Here is an 18,507-nt window from a genome sequence, read left to right as displayed (position 1 = left end):
GTCGCGCTGCCCTGGAGGCCACGCTGGGCCCGGCCTCTTCGGAGGCTGCAGCTGCGGGAGCGCGCGGGAGGCTGCCGCGGCCTGCGGCCTCCGTCTGTGTCCCCAAGCCCGGGGCCCGAGCCCTGACGCCGGACCTGCTTGGCCTCCGTGGCCCACAAGGGGACTTGGCAGTGACCACGCGCTGAGCCTTCTTCGAAGGCGCGTCCTTCGGAGAGCCGATCAGGCGCCGTCACCGGCTGGCGCCAGGCCGCAGGGACCTTTCCCCTAAGGCAGCAGACCAGGAGCAGGGCTTTTGGCCTCTGGGAGGACATTTGGCCTGTGACCTGGGCGGCGAGTCCCCTAAATAAAGCCTCAAATCTTGGGGAACTGTGGCTACAGACACCTGATGTGTGCCGGGAGGGTCTGGGCGGGGCAAATGAAGTAAACCTGCGGAGCTCAAGTATGGCGGTGCTCCCTGACAACAGGCCTCAGCCTGCGAAAGAGCTGGAAAGACATCCCCACTTGCTGGTCAGATCTGTGTGGCCTGACGATTGGCCAGAAGCCAGTGGGAGGGAGGTGGGCGATGCGCCAGAGGAAGAGACAGCAGTGCCGGGTTTCCAGAAAGTTCCAGCGTGAGGAGCCTTGAGTCCCTTGATGACCCCTGGGGTAGTCTCTGAGAAAGGGATAAAGGGACTTGGAGTGACTATCCGAGGAGGAGGAGGAGAGTTCTGACAGGTTCATCTGGTCCTGAAGTGCAGCCTGAACCCTTTCCCGAGAGAACTGCCAACTGGGAGCCACAGAGTGGTATGGGTATCGCTTGGTGCCAAGCAGAATTCTGTTCCCACGTGACAGTTGGGTCCCCACGGGCCACAGGGATGGAGCTAAAGAAAAGAAGCTGTAAGTAGTATGGAGTGGAAGGTTGTCATAGCCTAGGACTTTCCTCGCCACCTGACCTCTGCCCCTGCAGTCACAGTCAACAATTTCAAATTTGGGTGATCCTTGCTCGAGAGTCACTGAGGATGTGACTTACTGTCCATGGGGCCCAGAGAGCAACCCTGTTCTTCCCTGAGAGGAAAGAAGGCCTCTCAGCCAATGGAGAGTCAGGACGGGCCATGACGTCATAGGGTACTAGGAAGAGAGAACAGGCCCTCCAGCCAACAAAAAGGAAGGAAATAGGCTCCAGGAGGTGACTGTTTAACCCCCAAGCCACCAATAATGTCCTATATGTGGGAAACTTGTCTTTGGCTTCCAGCTGGGCCCAGGGTGGGGGAGTTGAGAAGTCTTTAAGGGACTTTTTTTAAGTTTATTTCAGAAGAGACAGAGCGAGTGGGAAAGGGGCAGAGAGAGAGAGAGAATCCCAAGCAGGCTTCACACTGCAGAGCCCGACTAGGGGCTGGAACTCATGAACTGTGAAATCATGACCTGAGCCGAAACCAAAGGTTGGTCACTTAACCGACTGAGCCACCCAGGTGCCCCTAAGGGATTTGCTAAGAGTTTTCTGTTCCAGCAAAACTATATTCCTTATCTTGTCTCTTTCCATTCTCTCTTGAAGCCAGTTTAGACGGGCATTCGCCCCCTCCCCCACTCCACCCACCTGTCCCGTCCACCTGCAAATCGTATACACCCCACCTACTACCTACGTTCATGAGTCAACCCTTTTCACCATGTCCACTGCTACCACGTGGTCCACGCCACCACCATTGTTCTCTTGGATTATCAGAGTCATGTCCATACTAATCTTCCCTCTCCTCCCACTTAGATTTTCTTCCTACAGTACCAGGATCACTATCCTTTAAAACCCAAGTCAGGGGCACCTGGGTGGCTCAGTTGACTGGACATCTGACTCTTGATTTCAGCTCAGGTTATGATCTCACAGTTCACGACTTTGAGTCTCGCATCAGGTGACCACAAGCCCTGCTTCCGGTGAGCTTGAGCCTTGCTTCAGGTGACCCCTGCTTCTCTCTCTCTCTCTCTCTCTCTTTCCCTGCCCTTGCTCACTCTAGCCCCTTCTCTCAGAACTAACCAACTAAATCAATAAATAGAATTTGTAAGAAAAAAAAAATCAAGCACACTTGCCCCAGGGCCTTTGCACTTGCTGTTCTCTCTTCCTGGGATGCACTTCCCCATATAACAGCAAGCTAGCACCTGTACGTCATTGAGACCTTCCATTAATCAGGTCAGGGTAACCCTGTTGGCATGATACAATGAAAGTTGATTTCTTTTTTTTTTATTTTTTTTTTACATTTATTTATTTTTGAGAGACAGACAGATCATGAGCAGGGGAAGGGCAGAGAGAGAAGGACACACGGAATCGGAAGCAGGCTCCAGGCTCTGAGCTAGCTGTCAGCACAGAGCCTGATGCGGGGCTCGAACCCACAAACTGTGAGGTCATGACCTGAGCCGAAGTCGGACGCTCAACCAACTGAGCCACCCAAGTGCCCCGAAAGTTGATTTCTTGGTCATGTATGTGTCCTGTACAAATCAGCGAGGGATCATTTTCCGCAGAGTCATTCATGGACTCAGACTGAGAGTCGCCTACTGTCACATCACTGCCCCGACGGCCACCCATGGCATCCCTGCTCCCTGCAGTGGGGCGGAGAGAGCTGAATGGTCCCACCCAAGAAATCAATAATTTGGCTCAGGAATGACTCGGGCTGTTCCATTTCATAGTTCATCGGTCAGGATCCCTCACACGGCACGGAGAGAAGAACCAGGGTCCTCGTTTTCTGTCGCTGCCGGGACAGATTTCCACAAGCTCAGCCCCTGGCCCAATACACGTCTTCTCTTGTGGTTCTATAGGTCAAAAGCCTGGCGTGCCTTTAACCGAGCTGGAGTACCAGGCTGCGACCCCTCCAGGAGGAAGTTCCCTTTTCATTCCCAGCTTCTAGAGGCCGTCTGCTCATGGCTCCCGGTCCCTTCCTCCCGCTTTGAAGATGGGCGATGGCTGGCCAAGTCCCTTTCCCGCTTCAGATTTCTCCTGCCTCTTTTTCTTTCCTCACGTCTTTTTCTTCCCCATGCTGGGAAAGGGTCTATGCTTTTATTTTTTTTTTATTAAGTTTTTTAATGTTCTTATTTTATTTATTTATTTATTTATTTGAGAGAAACCGAGTGTGAGCCAGGGAGGGGCAGAGAAAGAAGGAAACACAGAATCCGAAAGCAGGCTCCAGGCCCTGAGCTGTCTGCACAGAGCCCGATGCGGGGCTCGAACTGACAGACCACGAGATCATGACCTAAGAGGAAGTTGGATGCTTAACCAACTGAGCCATCCAGGCGCCCCAAAGCTTCTCTGCTTTTAAAGACCCAGGTGATGAGATGGGGCTCACCCAAATATTCCAGAACAAGCTCCCCATCTCAAAGTCCTTACTCTTAATCACATCTGCAAATCACCTTTTGCCATGGAAGGGAACACGTTCATTGGTTCCAAGGATGAGAGTGGGGACATGTTGGGGGGCATTGTTCCGCCTGCCACAACTGGAAATGGGTGAGCACCAGAATTTTCCACTGGGGTGGCTCTGCTTAAATTTCACAGCATCAGAGAGAACTTCCCTGTGGAATCTAACTAAATAGGAGCTAGCAGCTCTTTCCAATTACTCTTTAATTGGGGGTATAAATTTACATATATATGTAATCACACCCCTATGTAATAATAATCTTTTCCTCTAACTAACAAGCAGATGAAGTGCCCGTGGAAAAGCATAAATCGATAAGGTAGAGATCTTCCCGTGAATTGGTGCGCACAATTTCTTTTTCTTTTTCTTCTTAGTTTCTCCATGTAAAGGGAAAAACAAATAATAATAAAAAGAAAAATCATGAAGACTGCATCTACCTTAGAATAATAATTCTTCTTGCTTTTTTTGTTAAGCTTATTTAGAGAGAGAGAGAGTTCGAGCAGGGGAGGGGCAGAGAGAGAGAGGGAGTGAGAGAATCCCAAGCAGGCTCCGAGCCGTCAGTGCAGAGCCCAAATTGGGGCTCAACTAACTGGGCCACCCAGGGGCCCCAATTCTTCTTGCTTTTGAGACTCTTTTTAAAAAAATTTTTTTAATGTTTATTTATTATTGAGAGACAGAGAGAGCGTGAGTAGGGGAGGGGCAGAGAGAGAGAGGGAGCCATAGAATCGGAAGCAGGCTCCAGGCTCTGAGCTGTCAGCACAGAGCCTGACGTGAGGCTCCAACCCACGAACCATGAGATCATGACCTGAGCCGAAGCCGGATGCTTAACTGACTGAGCCCCCAGGCGCCCAGTTTGAGACTGTTAAAGAGCATTTGAAGTTATCTTATTTAGAAAGATGGCGGAGACGTCACACTTAGGTCGGGGAAGCGTAGCAGTGCATTGAAATTAAATACTGGCTTTTGGGGAGATCTGGGTGCTCACTCGAGCACCCAAGAGCATCTGACTCTTGATTTCAGCTCAGGTCATGATCCCAGGGTCGTGGGATTGAGTCCTGCTCCGGGCTCTGTGCTGAGTGTAGAGCCTGTTTAAGATTCTCTCTCTTTCTCAGGGCGTCTAGGTGGCTCAGTTGCTTAAGCGTCCGACTTAAGATCAGGTCATGATCTCATGGATTGTGGGTTCGAGCCCCATATTGGGCTCTGTGCTGACAGCTCAGAGCCTGGAGCCTGCTTCCCATTCTGTGACTCCCTCTCTCTCTGCCCCTCTCCTCCACTCATGGGCTCTCTCTTTCTCAAATAACAACAAAAAAATAAACAATAAAAAGAAAATTAAAAAAACACAGGGTTGGAGTAGATTCTGTGATTTGAAAGAAACTTCTCATTAGTTCCTCCTGCCTTCTTTTTTTTTTTTACTGCTTTATTCTTCTTAGCACTTACCACTACATGATATGATAAATATTCATCTTTTTTGTTTACAATTTCTGTCTCTTCCACTAGAAAGTGAACTCCAGGGGAGTAAGGATTTTGATCTGTTCATGTACATCCCTTGTGCCTAGATAGGTGCATGATGCATAGTATATGCCCAATAAACACCATGGAAAACGTGATTTAGAAGATAGTCTAACTTTCCTGAAACTAACACTATACTGTGTGTTAACTAACTGGAATTTGAAGAAAAACTGGAAAAAAAAAACCCAAACAGGAGCACATAGATGGCTCAGTCAGTTACGTATCTGACTCTTGATTTTGGCTCAGATCATGATCTCCCAGTTTGTGGGATGGAGCCCTGCGTTGAGCTTCACGCTGTCAGTGCGGAGCCTGCTTGGGATTCTCTCTCTCCCTCTCCCTCTGCCCCTCCTCCACTTGCACACCACATTCTCTCTCTCAAAATAAACATTTAAAAGCAAACACACAAAGAAAACCAAAATGGTCTAACTTGCAGCCCTGCTGAACCTGAAGTGGTGCCTCAAGCATCTTGTATTATTGGGAGTCCGAGTAAACCCCAAATTAACAGTGGGTTGAGCGAGATAGAAATTGATTTCTTGCTTGCATAAAATAGGTCTGGGGCTCAGTCAGTGGAGCATGTGACCCTTGGCCTCGGGGTTATAAGTTGGAGTCCCACATTGGGTGTAGAGATTAATGAAAAATAAAATCTTAAAAGAAGAGGTGGCGGAGGGGGATGCTTGGCTAGTTCAGTCAGTAGAACATGTGACTCTTGATCTCAGGGTCATTAGTTCAAGCCCCACGTTGGGCATAGAGCTCATTTAAAAAAAATAAAAAAATAAAACAAATATTTGGGCACCTGGGTGGCTCAGTTGGTTAAACAACTGACTCGATCCCAGCTCAGGTCTTGATCTCAGGGTCGTGAGTTCAAGCCCCACATTGGGCTCCATGAAGGGTGTAAAGCCAATTATAAAAAACAAAACAATAAAAGGTCTGGATGTAGTCAAGCCACCAGGAGCCTCCTAGCTTCCCTCTCCAGCATCCTTAGAAGGCATCTGGTTGGAAGAAGGGAAAGAGAAAAGGCCAAAAGGCCCACAGAGCTGACTTACAAGGGTTATTTTCCGAAAACGGCTCCACAATCCATCTGTTCTTATCTCATTGGCCAGAATTTGGTGATATGACCACACCTAGCTGTCAGAGAAGGTGGAAAAACAACTTTTAATTCTACACTGTCTTGGATCCAGCTAAATAGGGTGTTTTAGTATCAAAGAAAGAGAAAAAGAAAGAATGGGAAAATCTGCCAATCTGGCATTATGCCAGACCCTCAGCCAATCAGAATCCAGAGTATGCTATGACATCATGAAGTGCTAGGCAGAACCCTCTTATGCAGATGAAGAAATTGAGGCTCCCAGGGGGAGGGGAGGCGTTGGGGTGAGGGCAGAAATTCAAACCCCGGTGTGTTAGGTTTGGCCAGCGTTCCTAGCCATCTCTTCCGAGAGCATCAGCGGGCCTTCAAACTTCTTTCTTTAGAGACGAACTGTGTGTTACAGTAGCCACTGGCTACATTTAAATTTAAGTTGATTAAAATGAAATAAAATTTCAAATTCGGTTCCTCTGTTGCATTAGCTGCAGCTCAAGTAGCTGGTGGCCAGCCTCCTGGAGAGAGCAGATATAGACTATGTGCACACTACACAATGTTCTACCGGGCAGCACGGGTCTGAGAGACCGTTTTCATGAAGAGCATAAACTCAGAAGCGAGACTGCCTGGGTTCAAAGCTCTCTGTGTCCCTCAGTTGTTGTTGTTTTAAGTTTACTTATTTATTTTGAGAGAGAGAGAGAGAGAGAGAGAGAGAGAATGTGAGCAGGGAAGGGGCAGAGAAAGAGGAGAGAGAGAATCAATTCCCACAAACCTTGAAATTGTGACCTGAGCCTATGTCAAGAGCCTGATGGACTTTTTTTTTTTAATATTTTATTTATTTTTGAGAGACAGAGAAAGACAGTGTGAGCAGGGGAGGGTCAGAGAGAGAGGGAGACACAGAATCTGAAGCAAGCTCCAGGCTCTGAGCTGTCAGCACAGAGCCCGATGCGGGGCTCAAACCCACAAACCGTGAGATCATGACCTGAGCCGAAGTCGGACCCTTAACCGACTGAGCCACCCAGGCGCCCCTCCCTCAGTTTTTTTAACTGTGAAATTGGGATGATGATAGGAAGTAACTCACAGGGCCCATTATGAAGATCAAATGAGTTCATATGTGATTTTTTTTTAAAGCAGGCTCTATGCGGAGCCCAGCGTGGGACTTGAACTCACAATCCTGAGATCAAGAGGCAAGCTGAGATCAAGAGTCAGGTGCTTAACTGACTGAGCCACTCAGGCGCCCTAGTTAGAGCAGTGCCTGACACAGAGGAAAAGCCATTTGAGTTTGTTAATATTTAGGGGAGCCTGGGTGGTTCAGTCAGGTAAGCGTCCAACTCTTGATTTCAGCTCAGGTCACGGCCTTGTGGTTCGAGTTTGAGCCCCTCACTGGAGCTTAGGTTTCTCTCTCCCTCTCTCTCTGCCCCTCCCCTCTCTCAAAATAAATAAACTTAAAAATATATATATACACATACACATATATCCATCCATATATATATATACATATAAATGCCTGGTGGCCACACCTCCCTCCAGAGAGGAGAGCCCATGAGGAAGGAACACTGATCTGGAAGAATTTGCTGGGCTCCCCCAAGAGAGCAGGAGAGCGGAAGTGGAGACCAGCTCTCTCTCCCTGCTCTCCAGGTGCAGAGGTGAAGAGGGGCTGTGGGAACTGCCTGAGCCTGGAGGGTCCTGGCCCTGTCGCCTCCCACCCAGGGGCCAGGGAGGTGGGAGATGAAAGCGAGGAGCAGGGCTAGCCCCATATGTTCCCTATGACCCAAACTTTGTTCCCAGCGACCGAGACGAATGGGCGTGAAATCCACATCTGGGACCCACCTCCGGCCCGGCCGTTCCCTCCGCTCCGGGCAGCGAGCCCGGTCTGTCTGTGGGCTATAATGGAAGGAGCACAGGTGGCTTCCAGAACTCCAAGGAGCCCCCTGCCCACCTCAGCATTGCCGAGGGCTTCCTGGAAGAGGAGGCTCCTGCGGTATCTAAGAGCCTGAGAAAGAATTTGCCCCACAGAGAAGAGGAAAAGAGAATCCCAGTTAGAGGCCACAGTTTGTGCAAAGTTCTTGAAGCCAGGGGCCCTGCTGTTGTAAGACAAGAGAGATGAAGCAGGGGATTGGTGCCAGCCAAGCCCATGAGGCCTCTACGGGCCGGCTGAGGGCCTGTGTGTTTTTTCCGTGGGGCACTGGGGAGCCCTGGGAGGTGTATGAGCTAAAGGGGAGAGTCATTCCTCTGTGGGAGGAAAAAACTGTGATACGGACAATCACTGAGGTGGCTCAGGCCACTGGGAGAGCCCAGAGAGGGCTGCGACCCTAGCCCGGAGATCAGGAAACGTGTCTTAGAGAAAGTGATATTTGAGGTAGGCCTTGAAGGACAGATGAAGGATTTGGTCATGACAAGGGGTCCAGGGGTGCTGGGCATCGAGGGGGCCTCTGTGACTAGGGCAGAGGCAGGGTGAGGTCTGGGATCAGTGAAGAGCAGGCTGGAGGCAGGGGGAGAGCCAGGAGGGGGAGGCCAGCAGGGAGAGGATGGGTTGTGACCTGGGCCTCGATGATGGGGACAGAAAAAGAGGGAAATGTCACCTACACCTGGAAGATTTCCTCTTTTTTTTTAAATTTATTTATTTTTGAGAGAGAGAGAGAGATGGAGCTCAAGAGAGGGAGGGCAGAGCGAGAGAGGGAGACATAGAATCCAAAGCAGGCTCCAGGCTCTAAGCTGTCAGCAAAGAACCTGACGCAGGGCTTGGACTCAAGAACCATGAGATCATGACCTGAGCCAACGTCGGACGCGTACTGAGTCACCTGGGCATCCCCCCGGAAACCTTCTTCTTCGTCCCTCTTCCGGAGGCTCCCGGAGAGAATCCTTCCTTGCATCTCCCAGCTCCTGGTCGTTCCTGGCGTTCCTTGGCTTGTGGCCACATCACTCCGCTTGGTGCCTCTGTCTTCACCTTGTCGTCTCAGACCTCCCTCTGTCTTTCTCTTATAAGGATACTTGTCATTGGATTTAGGGTCCAGCCGTATAACACAGGAGGATCTGATCGCAAGATCATTAGTCACTCCTGCAAAGATCTTTTTGCCAAATTAGGTCCCATTCACAGGTTCCGGGCACTTTGTTTGTTTGTTTGCTGTGTGTGTGTGGGGGGGGGGGCACCATCTAACCTGCTATGTCCTGGATGAGTCACTTCTCTCTCTGACCAGCCTTGGTGCTTCCATCTGTATAATGGGACTATTTTTTTTTTCTTTGTTAAAGCACAGGGACAGGATCCATGGGGCTAATTTAAACTCTGCCTCATGGGGGAACTTTGAGGGTTGAACTAAAGCCTGCAGGGTGCATGGCATGGCCTGGTGTCTAGGGTGGCTGTCATTTCTTTTATTTCTCCATCAGAGCTGCGTCCCTCTTCTACTCTTCCTGACACTTTCCTCACTTTTCCGCATCTATGCTTCCACCATGTTTCCTCCGTCCCTCTTTCTTTCTTTTTTAAAACTTACTCATTTTTAGAGAGAGAGCCAGAGAGCAGGGGAGGGGCAGAGAGAAGGAGAGAAAGAGAATCCCAAGCAGGCTCTGCACGGACGCCCAGAGCCCAATGCAGGGTTCGAACCCACCAACCACAAGGTCATGACCTGAGCTGGTGTCTCTGTCTCCTCATCTCTGGGTCCTTTGAACGTCTGTTCCCAATTCTCCCTCTGAATGCTTGTCTTTCTGACTCGGCTCCCTCCCTTGATGTCAGCTGGTCTGTCTCTGGGTCTCTCTCCCTCTTGCTGCGTCCCTGGGTCCCTGTCATCTACTTCTCTCTGGTGCTTCTCTTTCTCTGCCGAGTGTTTCTACTCAGAGGGGCGCACGTGTGTGTCTGCTGCTTTCTCTGTGTTTCTGTCTGTCTCTTTGGTGTTGGCTGTGTCACGCCGTCTTTGGACCTCTTTTCTGTTTGTTTCTTCCCCCTCCCCCCTTGCCTGGCATCTCGGATCTCCTGGGTGGGTGGATCTCTCTGCTACTGTATTTCTTTCTCTGCCTCCATCAGTATCTCTCTGTCAGTTTCCGCGTCTTTCTACCTGCATCTGTCTCTCAGTGTGTGTCTCTGCCTCCCTCCGGGGCGCCCCAGCGCCAGCCGGCCGTCTCCCTCCGTCTCCGGCCCCTTTCCCTTCCCCATCCTCTGCAGCTCTCCGACCTCACCTCCCGGTCTCTCGCCTCCGCCTTCCCGGCTCCTCCTCCCGGCTCTCGGTCCCTCTCCAGGTCTCTGCCTCCCCCTCCTGGTCAGCTGCCCGCACCGCACCCCGGTCTCCCAGGGGATCCCTCGGCCCGGTTAAGGCAGCCCCCAGCCGAGGCCGAGGGGAGCGGGGCTCGGGGGCTGCAGGCGCCGCTGTGGGGGCCTCAAGCGGGGTCCCCACGAGCCGGGGGCCCTCGGATCCTCCGGCGCCAGCCGGGTCGTAGCTCCGAGACTTCGGAGGACGCTTTCGGCTCCACCTTAAGCGCCCCCCCTTCCCCTTCTGCGGAGGATGGGAACTGCCGGCTCCGGGCCCCAGGTGTCCCGGCCACCCCCCTCCCCGCCCCCATGGCCCCGGCGCAGCTGGATGCTGGGGATCAGCCCCCAGCGACCCCTCCATCCTGCCCCTCGGCCCCCCACCCCCCTGCACCAGGCCGAGGAGCGTTCGCTGCTGTGAGATCACCCGCCCCCCAACAACAACGACAAAAAAATTAAATAACACCCAGAGAGGAGAGAAGAGAGGGAGGGGGAGGAGGGAGCAGGGACGAGGGAAGAGAGAGACGGAGAAGAAACAGGAGAGGCAGGAGAGGAGGAGGTGGGGAGGCAGGGAGAGAAAGAAGCTGGAGACAGAGAGACTGGGAGGAGGAAAGAGAAGCAGGATGGAGACATGGGGTTAGGTGGCTGGGGCGGGGGGTGCTGGGAGAAGACAGAGCCAAGAGGGGGTGTGAATTAGAAACCAAGAGGTAACCCCGGAAAGAAGCAGGAGGCAGAGAGAGGAGTAGGAAGATCTGGAGGTAGAGGGAGGCTGGAGGGTTTGGGGGAAAGAGGAGAGAAGCAGGAGAGGAAGAGAGAGCAGGGAGAGGAGACAGGAGTGGATCTAGGGGCGGGGGTCTCAGTCCTCCCCACCACCGCTTCGGTATTTGGGGGACGGATCTCCCTGTGGGGAGGAGAGGCAGGCTGGCAGTCCTGGCGGGACTGGGTCCCACAAAGAGGGGCCAGAGGAGCTGAGGGGGGGGCCAGGACTTTGGGAAGGGGTCGCTCAGAGGCCTCCCAGGGATGGGGGTTGCAGCTCAACTGAGTGCCCCTCGAGTGCTGGTACTCTGGGCCGTACTGGGGGCAGCAGGTAAGGCCGGTGGGGGGGGGGCAGGAGCCCCTGAAGGAGGGGGGGGGGGGGGGGGCCCAGGAGAGGGGTTCAGGCTGCTCTCTCCCCAGCTCACATTGGACCTGCACCTGATCCGGAAGACTGGTGGAGCTACAAAGATAATCTCCAGGGAAACTTCGTGCCAGGTGCAGCCAGGGCGGGGACCGGGAGTCGGGGCTGCCGGGTGCCTCCTCCCTCAGACCCAGGAGCCCTCTCCTCCTCACAGGACCCAGGAGTCCCAGCCCCTTCCTCCCTCCCTCAGGAGTAGGGCCCAGCCTCTGCACCCCTGCAGCTCACCATGGGACATTATATATGCGCATTTCAAGTAGTGAGTGGGAGTGAGTGGAAGGAAAGAGGGTGGGGGTGGAAGAGAGCGTGTGTCCCTTTGCAGGGAAAGAGGCAGCTAGGTCCCGGCTGCGGCTGGGATCCAGAGGTTCGCTGGCCGGGTCCCCTGTTGTGTCCAGCCCTGTCTTGCAACTCCTCTCCCCAGTACATTTGTTATCCAGCTGTGGGACAAGGGAGACTGAAAGAACTACGACTCCCATTGGCGCCTGGGCAGGCTGGCAGTGGATGGGTAGGCTGGCTGCCCTCAGGCCTGCTGGGAGTTGTAGTTCCTTCCCCCAATGACTTAAGGACTTAAGATCAGTTTGATCAAGGAGCGTGCTAGATGGTCTTAGGAAACTCCTCCAAGATTTCTCTAGTACCCAGGATCCTGGATCCCAGCCCCCTCCTCTCTCAGACTCCGGAGTTGCGATCTCTTGCCCTTCCTCCCCTGGGATCTGGGAGTCCAGACCACAGCCTTCTGGGCAGATCCCAGCATTAGGATCCAGTCCCTGTTTCTGACTCCCTTTCCTCCCTGCCCCATCCCTGCCTCCAGGGCCTCCCTTCTGGGGCCTGGTGAATGCAGCCTGGAGTCTGTGTGCTGTGGGGAAGCGGCAGAGCCCCGTGGACGTGGAGCTGAAGAGGGTCCTTTATGACCCCTTTCTGCCTCCACTGAGACTCAGCACTGGGGGAGAGAAGGTAAGGGGCCTGTTGGGAGGGGTTACCCAAACCCCTGGGGGTGGGCATGCATGGGGGTGGGTCCCTGAGGTGGAAATCTAGTCTGGGGTAAGGAAGGGGCAGGCACGGTGGAAAGGAGGCTCCTTCCTCTCTAAAATGGATCGCCTATGCCTGCCTCCCCAAACATGGCTCTGTAGTTTTCCCCCATCTGTAAAAGCAATTGTAATTGAGGCTCTAGGTGCGGGGCACGGTTTTAAAAGCTTGATGAGCCTTCTAATCCTCAAAACCTCACCACGAAATAGGGGCTACTATTATCCTTCTGTTATGGATGCAGACACTGAGGCACAGAGAGATTGGGTGACTTGCCTGAGGTCACACAGCTAGAGTGCCATCACTGGGATTCGAACCCAGGCAGTGTGGTCCTAGTCTCCATGTTCTTGCCCATTTTGCAATGCCATTCCTTTTCTTTTCTTCTAAATATTTATTCATTTTTGAGAGAGAGCGAGCGAGCATGAGTGAGGGAGAGGCAGAGAGAGCGAAAGCCTGTAGAGGTTCTGCGCTGTCAGCGCAGAGCCCCACACAGGGCTCGAACCCACAGCCCAGAGATGGTGACCTGAGCCGAAGTCAGATACCCGACTGAGCCACCCAGGCGCCCCTGCAATGCCATTTCTTACAAGAGCTGGCATCGCTCTTCCCTTGGTTGCGCCTGCCAAAAGCCAGGGCGCTGCTCGCCACCCCATTCTCGCCCTCATTTCCATGTCCGGTCTGGGTCCTGTTTAGTCTCCCTGCTAAACAGCGTTGGGGTCTTTTTACTTCTCGGACCGCTGCTGCCCCCACCGTCATTTTGCACCGGCCTGGAGCCATCGCTTCCTTGCTGGCCTGGTTCTCTGACTGCTGCAGTCCACCCTGCACCCCACAGCTAGAGAGACGTTTAAAAACACAGTCGTTTAAAAACTCTCCTGCTCATAATTGATCAGGATAAATAATGGCAACCACATATACAGCAAGTACCACGTGCCTGGCACTGTGTTCAGAGTGTGATATATAGATTCAATTATTTAAATAAAAATACAAAACATCCCATCATTGTCCACGAGGACCTGCATCATCTGGCTCCTATCTCCTTTCCTTTGCTCACCAACCTCTCGTCCCAACTGGCCTCTTCACTGTCATGGAAACAGGCTACCTCAGGGCCTTTGCACCTGCTGTTTCCGCTTCCTGGAATGCCCTTCTCCCTGCTCTTTGCAATGAATTCCCACTTATCCTTCAGGTCTCTATTCAAATGTCCTTTTTTTGGTGATGGCCTTTTCTCACACACGCATACACACACACCCCTGCTGCCGCCCCAATCTAAGCTGGGGTTCCCATTGCATCTTCTGAGAGCTTTCAGTTCTTTACTGCATGAGCAGAATTAACTAAGCAGTTACTTATGTGATTCATTATTTATTGTTTGCGTCTGCTCCCTTAGAACGCAAGTTCCATGCGGTCCAGGGTTTTTGTCTACTTCTTTTGTTCTCCTCCTGGCATCCATGGCACATGGTGGCAGCTCAATAAATATTTGTTAGTTAAATAAATTCACCGATAGTGAGCACCTTACATTGACCAGAACAGAGGTGGCAAAGGCACTGCTGTTCAAACTATGCTGAATGATTCAGTGATTGTCGGGAGCAGGAACTGTAGGGGTGGAATACGGGAGGGAAAAGATCAGTCTTTGTCCCTGTGACGGCTTCCCCCTCTCCCGCAGCTCCGGGGAACCCTGTACAACACCGGCCGCCATGTCTCCTTCCTGCCTGCACCCCGGCCCGTGGTCAACGTGTCTGGGGGGCCCCTCCTCTATAGCCACCGACTCAGCGAACTGCGGCTCCTGTTTGGGGCACGCGATGGCGCCGGCTCTGAACACCAGATCAACCACCAGGGGTTCTCTGCTGAGGTGGTGGCCGCTGACCTCGGACCCTGGACCTTCACCCCGACTTGACCCAATTGCTCCCACCATGCCTTTCTTTTGATGCCTCACCCCATCCTCCTCCATAGAACAGCCCCCGAGCATGAATCTTTAACCTGACTTGAGACCCCAAGGGCCCAGAGCCAGACCCATTCTCCCTGCCCCTTCTGCTGGGGGACCCTCCTGCTCTGTGCTTCCCTCCTAGGTGCAGCTCATCCACTTTAACCAAGAACTCTACGGGAACCTCAGCGCCGCCTCCCGGGGCCCCAATGGCCTGGCCATTCTCAGCCTCTTTGTCAATGTGAGCCCAGGCAAGAGACTGAGGGAGGGCAGGGCTGGCTGCCACCAATGGAGACTGAACAAGAGGGAGTCTGAGAGGCCCAGAGAAGAAAGGGATTGGGGGCTTGGGCTTCTGGATTCCTACCTCCTCACCTCGTACTCCCACACAGGTGGCTGGCAGCTCAAACCCCTTCCTCAGCCGCCTCCTTAACCGTGACACCATCACCCGAATCTCCTATAAGAGTAAGTCCCTGGTGCATTGGGGGGGGGGGGGTTGCAGTGTGCACAGGAGGGGAGTTCAAGAGGGGCACTGGTCTTCACTCTTGCCCGGTGTTCCCACAGATGATGCCTACTTTCTTCAAGACCTGAGCCTGGAGCTCCTGTTCCCAGAATCCTTTGGCTTCATCACCTATCAGGGCTCTCTCAGCACCCCACCCTGCTCAGAGACTGTCACCTGGATCCTCATTGACCGGGCCCTCAATATTACCTCCCTCCAGGTGACCCTCCAGCTCCTTTGGCCTGGCTAACCCATTCCCTGACCTGGGCATCCTTCCTGGGCCTTAACTACTCTCCTCCCTTCTTCCTTGTCCTACTGTTGGGAGGGTCAGACAACTTTTGGGGGTGGGCTGGGGCTAAGTAAGATCCCGCCCACCAGCTGGGGGGGCGGAGCTTCCCCTATGACCCTTCACCGGGGCGTTCATTAGTCACTCTCAGTTTCCCACCCCCTCCCACGGCAGATGCACTCCCTGAGACTCCTGAGCCAGAACCCTCCGTCCCAGATCTTCCAGAGCCTCAGCGGTAACGGCCGGCCCCTGCAGCCCTTGGCCCACAGGGCCTTGAGGGGCAACAGGGACCCCCGGCACCCCGAGAGGCGCTGCCGAGGCCCCAACTACCGCCTGCATGGTATGGTCCAGTCTGCAACACCCCCCCCCCCCGCACGTCTTGGTCTAACCCGCCTCTGTGTCTCCCCTTGTTTTCTCAGTATGATACCGTCTTACCCACCCCTTTGCCGTTTCTGTTTGGTCCAGCCTCCTGAGCTCGCACTCGCTTTCTCCCTTCTGCGTGTGTGTCAACCAGCGTTGCTGGTCCATGATTTGTCTTTCCCTCTTCAATGCTCGTAATCTGCAACTTGTACATAACCCGAACCCGAGCCACCTGGCTTCCCAGCGGTACGATTCACTCCTGGGCCGTGGTTCCAAAATGGTACAGCCCGGATCCCTTCCCTGGTTACATGTGGTACAATCTTATGCTGTTCCATCATCTGACACACACCCCCTTCCTGGAAATCAACATGGTACAATCCCCTTCCCTTTCTGCTGCCTCCCTGTGGTTCAGCCCTGTGATCTAAAGGCCGCCTCTTGGGCTTCTCAACGGGGTTTGGCCCAGACACCCCTCCCCCCCGCCCCCACGAATACCTCCACATAGTTGAATCTAATGCTGAAACTGGACGTCCCCATTACTGTTTCCTGCTGGTTAAACCCAGTACCGGTCCCGAATCTGGTCGTTTTCCCCAGCTGGTTGACCGGTACATTCCGGGTTCCCCCTTCGCAGCCTCCCCGTGGTAGAGCCCTACGCGGCCCAGCCCCCGCCCCCAGCAAACGCTCCGCAGGGTCCAGCCTCTGGTGCTCTAAACTAACGCTCCCCCACCGGTGTCGTCTCTTACAGTGGATGGTGCCCCCCACGGTCGCTGAGACTCCCCATCGAGGACTGCGCCTGTCCTTTCCAAGTTTCCCCACACGGGGAGGGGAGTCACCCCCAAAACAAAGCTATTAAAGGGACAGAATACTTCCTGTTTCTTAGTGTTCTGATTCTAGGCGCGGCGGGGAAACATTTGGGTATTGAAGAACAGCAGCCTTCTTCTAGAAACCAATCTCCCTCTTCCTAAACCGCACTACTCGGTTTTTTGGCTTCCTGTTTCCCCAAACCGTCGTTTAGATTAGCGGCTCCTTTAAGTGGCGCTTCTTTCAGTCCCCCAACTCACCCTCCCCGTCGGGCAGCACGCGCAGAGCCATGTGCTTCCCCCTCCCGCCTGCCTCATTGGCCTGAACTGGGTCACGGTCCCGCCCCCAGTGCCGTCTCCCATTGGGCAAATGTAGGTCAGGGTCCCGCCTCCCACCTAAAGGCAAAGCAACTTCACGCACTTAGCCCCTCACGCGCCCTCCCGAGCCTTGGCGGATCCTGGGGTCCCATTGGCCGCTCGTCTCAAGGGGTCAAGACGCGATTGGTCCGTGCTTTCAGCCGTAGGGAGGCACGCGGCTGGGGTGCTTGGCCCTAGAGGCAGGAGGGGGCTGAGAGGAGGGGTGCGAGCTGTGGCGTCGGGTGTTTTGGTTTGGCTTTTTTTTTTTTTCCGCGAAAGAAGTTTGCGTTGGCCACGCCTCAAGGCGGCCGCCTTCTCTTGCCCCCTCCCCCGCCCCTTCGCGCACACCTCTCGGTGCAGATTGCAAAGCGGCTTCCGCTGAGAGAGCTGCAGATTTTGCAAGAGCCCAGCTCGCCCACCTTTCAGAAGGAGTGCTTTGTGTCCCCTTGAACTCTGGGTTGCAAAGAGCCGGCTGCCTGATTCAATCACCCCCTCACCCGGACTGCATGGTCTCCTGGGATCCTCTTGAGTTGCACGTTTCTGCACTGAGGACTGCGAATCCCCGTCACTCCTAGGATTTGCAGTGTTCTGGATACTGGAGGCTTGTAGGCTACGCTCGCCCGCCCCTGGGCCGGCACTTGCCCGAACCACAGGAGTTTGCCACTGACTGGCAGGCCAGCTCTTCGCCTCTCCATGAGCCCGTGAGCCTAGGGGCAGGTGCCCGGGGATGGCGCGGCCCGTGAGCGACAGGACCCCGGCCCCACTGCTGCTGGGCGGCCCAGCCGGGGCCCCCCCTGGCGGGGGAGCGCTGCTTGGGCTGCGGAGCCTTCTGCAGGGGACCAGCAAGCCCAAAGAGCCAGCCAGCTGTGAGTTCTCGCCCCCACCTATCCCAACTCGATCACCCAACTCCCTTAGGGATTCAAGTGCCGGGCGGGGGTAAAGGGGGCTACCTCCTACGTGCTGAGAGTCCATTCTCAGCCTCCATCTACTCAGTTACTAGGGTGGTTAGGTCCTAGATCCCTGAGCACCCAGGATCCAAAAGTACCGGCTTCAAGCCCATCCACCCGGAGGACCCAAGAGTCTCCCAGACTCCTTTTCCCGGAGGACCCAAGAGTCTAGGCCCCAGGCCCCGCTTCCTCTGGGTTATGAGAGTCCAGACCCCTGGGGTCCAGGGAAGAGGGAGGGGGTGTGTCGGATGCTCACACGGTAGTGACACGGGCTTGGGCGGGGCCTCCTGGGGTCACATGTAGTCTGGGGATGAGGAATGTGCCCCAGGAATAGAGCCCCTTCCTGTCTCTAACAGTGTGGGGGTGGGGAGAAGAGGATACAGTGAGCAGGGGGGGCGGTGGGTTACAGAGAAATTACAGAGCCGTCGTTTTTTTCCCTCTCACCTGCCCAATCCCTCCACCTGCCTCTTTCTGAACTTCGGTCCCCCTTCTGTGTGTCTACCTTCCCTGGTCTCTATCTTACCCCTCTTTGGGGCTCCATCCTCCCCCCTCTCTTTCTGAGCCTTTCTCCCTCTGTCTCTGCCGCCCCCGTCTGTGCCTTCTCTCTCTGGGTCTCTTTCACTCTCTTGCGTCTCTGTCGCTTCTTCCCTCTGGGTCCCTGCCTTCCCTTTCTGATCTCCCCCTCTCCCTTGTCTCCCCCCTCTTTCTCTGGATCTCCGCTGTGTGGGTCTCAATCCCCCATTCCTTCCTGTCTTTCTGTGTCGGGGTCTCTCCTCCGTCTCTTCCTTCCCACCCCACCCGGTCTTTCCCCGGCCCGCAGGTCTCCTGAAGGAAAAGGAGCGCAAGGCAGCTCTGCCGGCCGCCACGGTCCCCGGGCCGGGCCTGGAGACGGCGGGCCCGGCGGATGCCCCAGCTGGGGCGGTGGTGGGCGGTGGATCCCCGCGGGGGCGCCCGGGGGCCGCGCCTGGCCCAGGTCTG

General features: G+C 54.4%; 3 protein-coding genes and 1 long non-coding RNA gene across 4 annotated transcripts in view; 3 read left to right on the top strand and 1 right to left on the bottom strand.

The window, feature by feature from the left end:
* The window catches only part of NTN5 (netrin 5), a 7,053-nt gene extending 6,709 nt beyond the window's left edge, over positions 1–344 (top strand). Inside the window, exon 7 of the mRNA XM_029925865.1 lies at positions 1–344. This exon is cut by the window's left edge and continues 191 nt beyond it. Coding sequence (XP_029781725.1) covers positions 1–126 — 126 coding nt within the window. The 3' untranslated portion in view covers positions 127–344.
* Positions 345–10,775: 10,431 nt separating this feature from the next.
* CA11 (carbonic anhydrase 11) lies at positions 10,776–16,299 on the top strand. The gene is made up of 9 exons (XM_029926464.1): positions 10,776–11,267; positions 11,357–11,431; positions 12,163–12,305; positions 14,029–14,214; positions 14,432–14,527; positions 14,676–14,748; positions 14,848–15,002; positions 15,243–15,408; positions 16,171–16,299. Exons 1-9 carry the CDS (start codon positions 11,201–11,203, stop codon positions 16,194–16,196), a joined length of 987 nt encoding a protein of 328 aa, XP_029782324.1. The 5' UTR covers positions 10,776–11,200; the 3' UTR covers positions 16,197–16,299.
* Positions 13,712–15,885, bottom strand: LOC115281145. The gene is made up of 2 exons (XR_003904112.1): positions 15,508–15,885; positions 13,712–13,958 (listed from the first exon to the last, which is right to left on the bottom strand). It is a non-coding gene; the product is annotated as an uncharacterized LOC115281145 (long non-coding RNA).
* A 556-nt stretch (positions 16,300–16,855) lies between the features above and the next one.
* Positions 16,856–18,507, top strand: part of DBP (D-box binding PAR bZIP transcription factor) — a 5,637-nt gene continuing 3,985 nt past the window's right edge. Inside the window, 2 exon segments of the mRNA XM_029926465.1 lie at positions 16,856–17,448; positions 18,350–18,505. Coding sequence (XP_029782325.1) covers positions 17,310–17,448; positions 18,350–18,505 — 295 coding nt within the window. The 5' untranslated portion in view covers positions 16,856–17,309.

Source organism: Suricata suricatta, chromosome 16 (assembly GCF_006229205.1).
Source record: "Suricata suricatta isolate VVHF042 chromosome 16, meerkat_22Aug2017_6uvM2_HiC, whole genome shotgun sequence".
NCBI lineage: Eukaryota > Metazoa > Chordata > Mammalia > Carnivora > Herpestidae > Suricata > Suricata suricatta.
The sequence above is the reverse complement of the archived record's forward strand: the minus strand, read 5'-3'. Positions and strand labels throughout refer to the sequence as shown.

Excerpts from the sequence above, each read along its gene's own strand:
- CA11 (XM_029926464.1), top strand. The coding sequence starts at position 11,201 with ATGGGGGTTGCAGCTCAACTGAGTGCCCCTCGAGTGCTGGTACTCTGG. Across the intron at positions 14,215-14,431 it reads ACCAGGGGTTCTCTGCTGAG|GTGCAGCTCATCCACTTTAA; the intron begins GTGGTGGCCGCT and ends CTTCCCTCCTAG. Across the intron at positions 15,003-15,242 it reads TCAATATTACCTCCCTCCAG|ATGCACTCCCTGAGACTCCT; the intron begins GTGACCCTCCAG and ends CTCCCACGGCAG.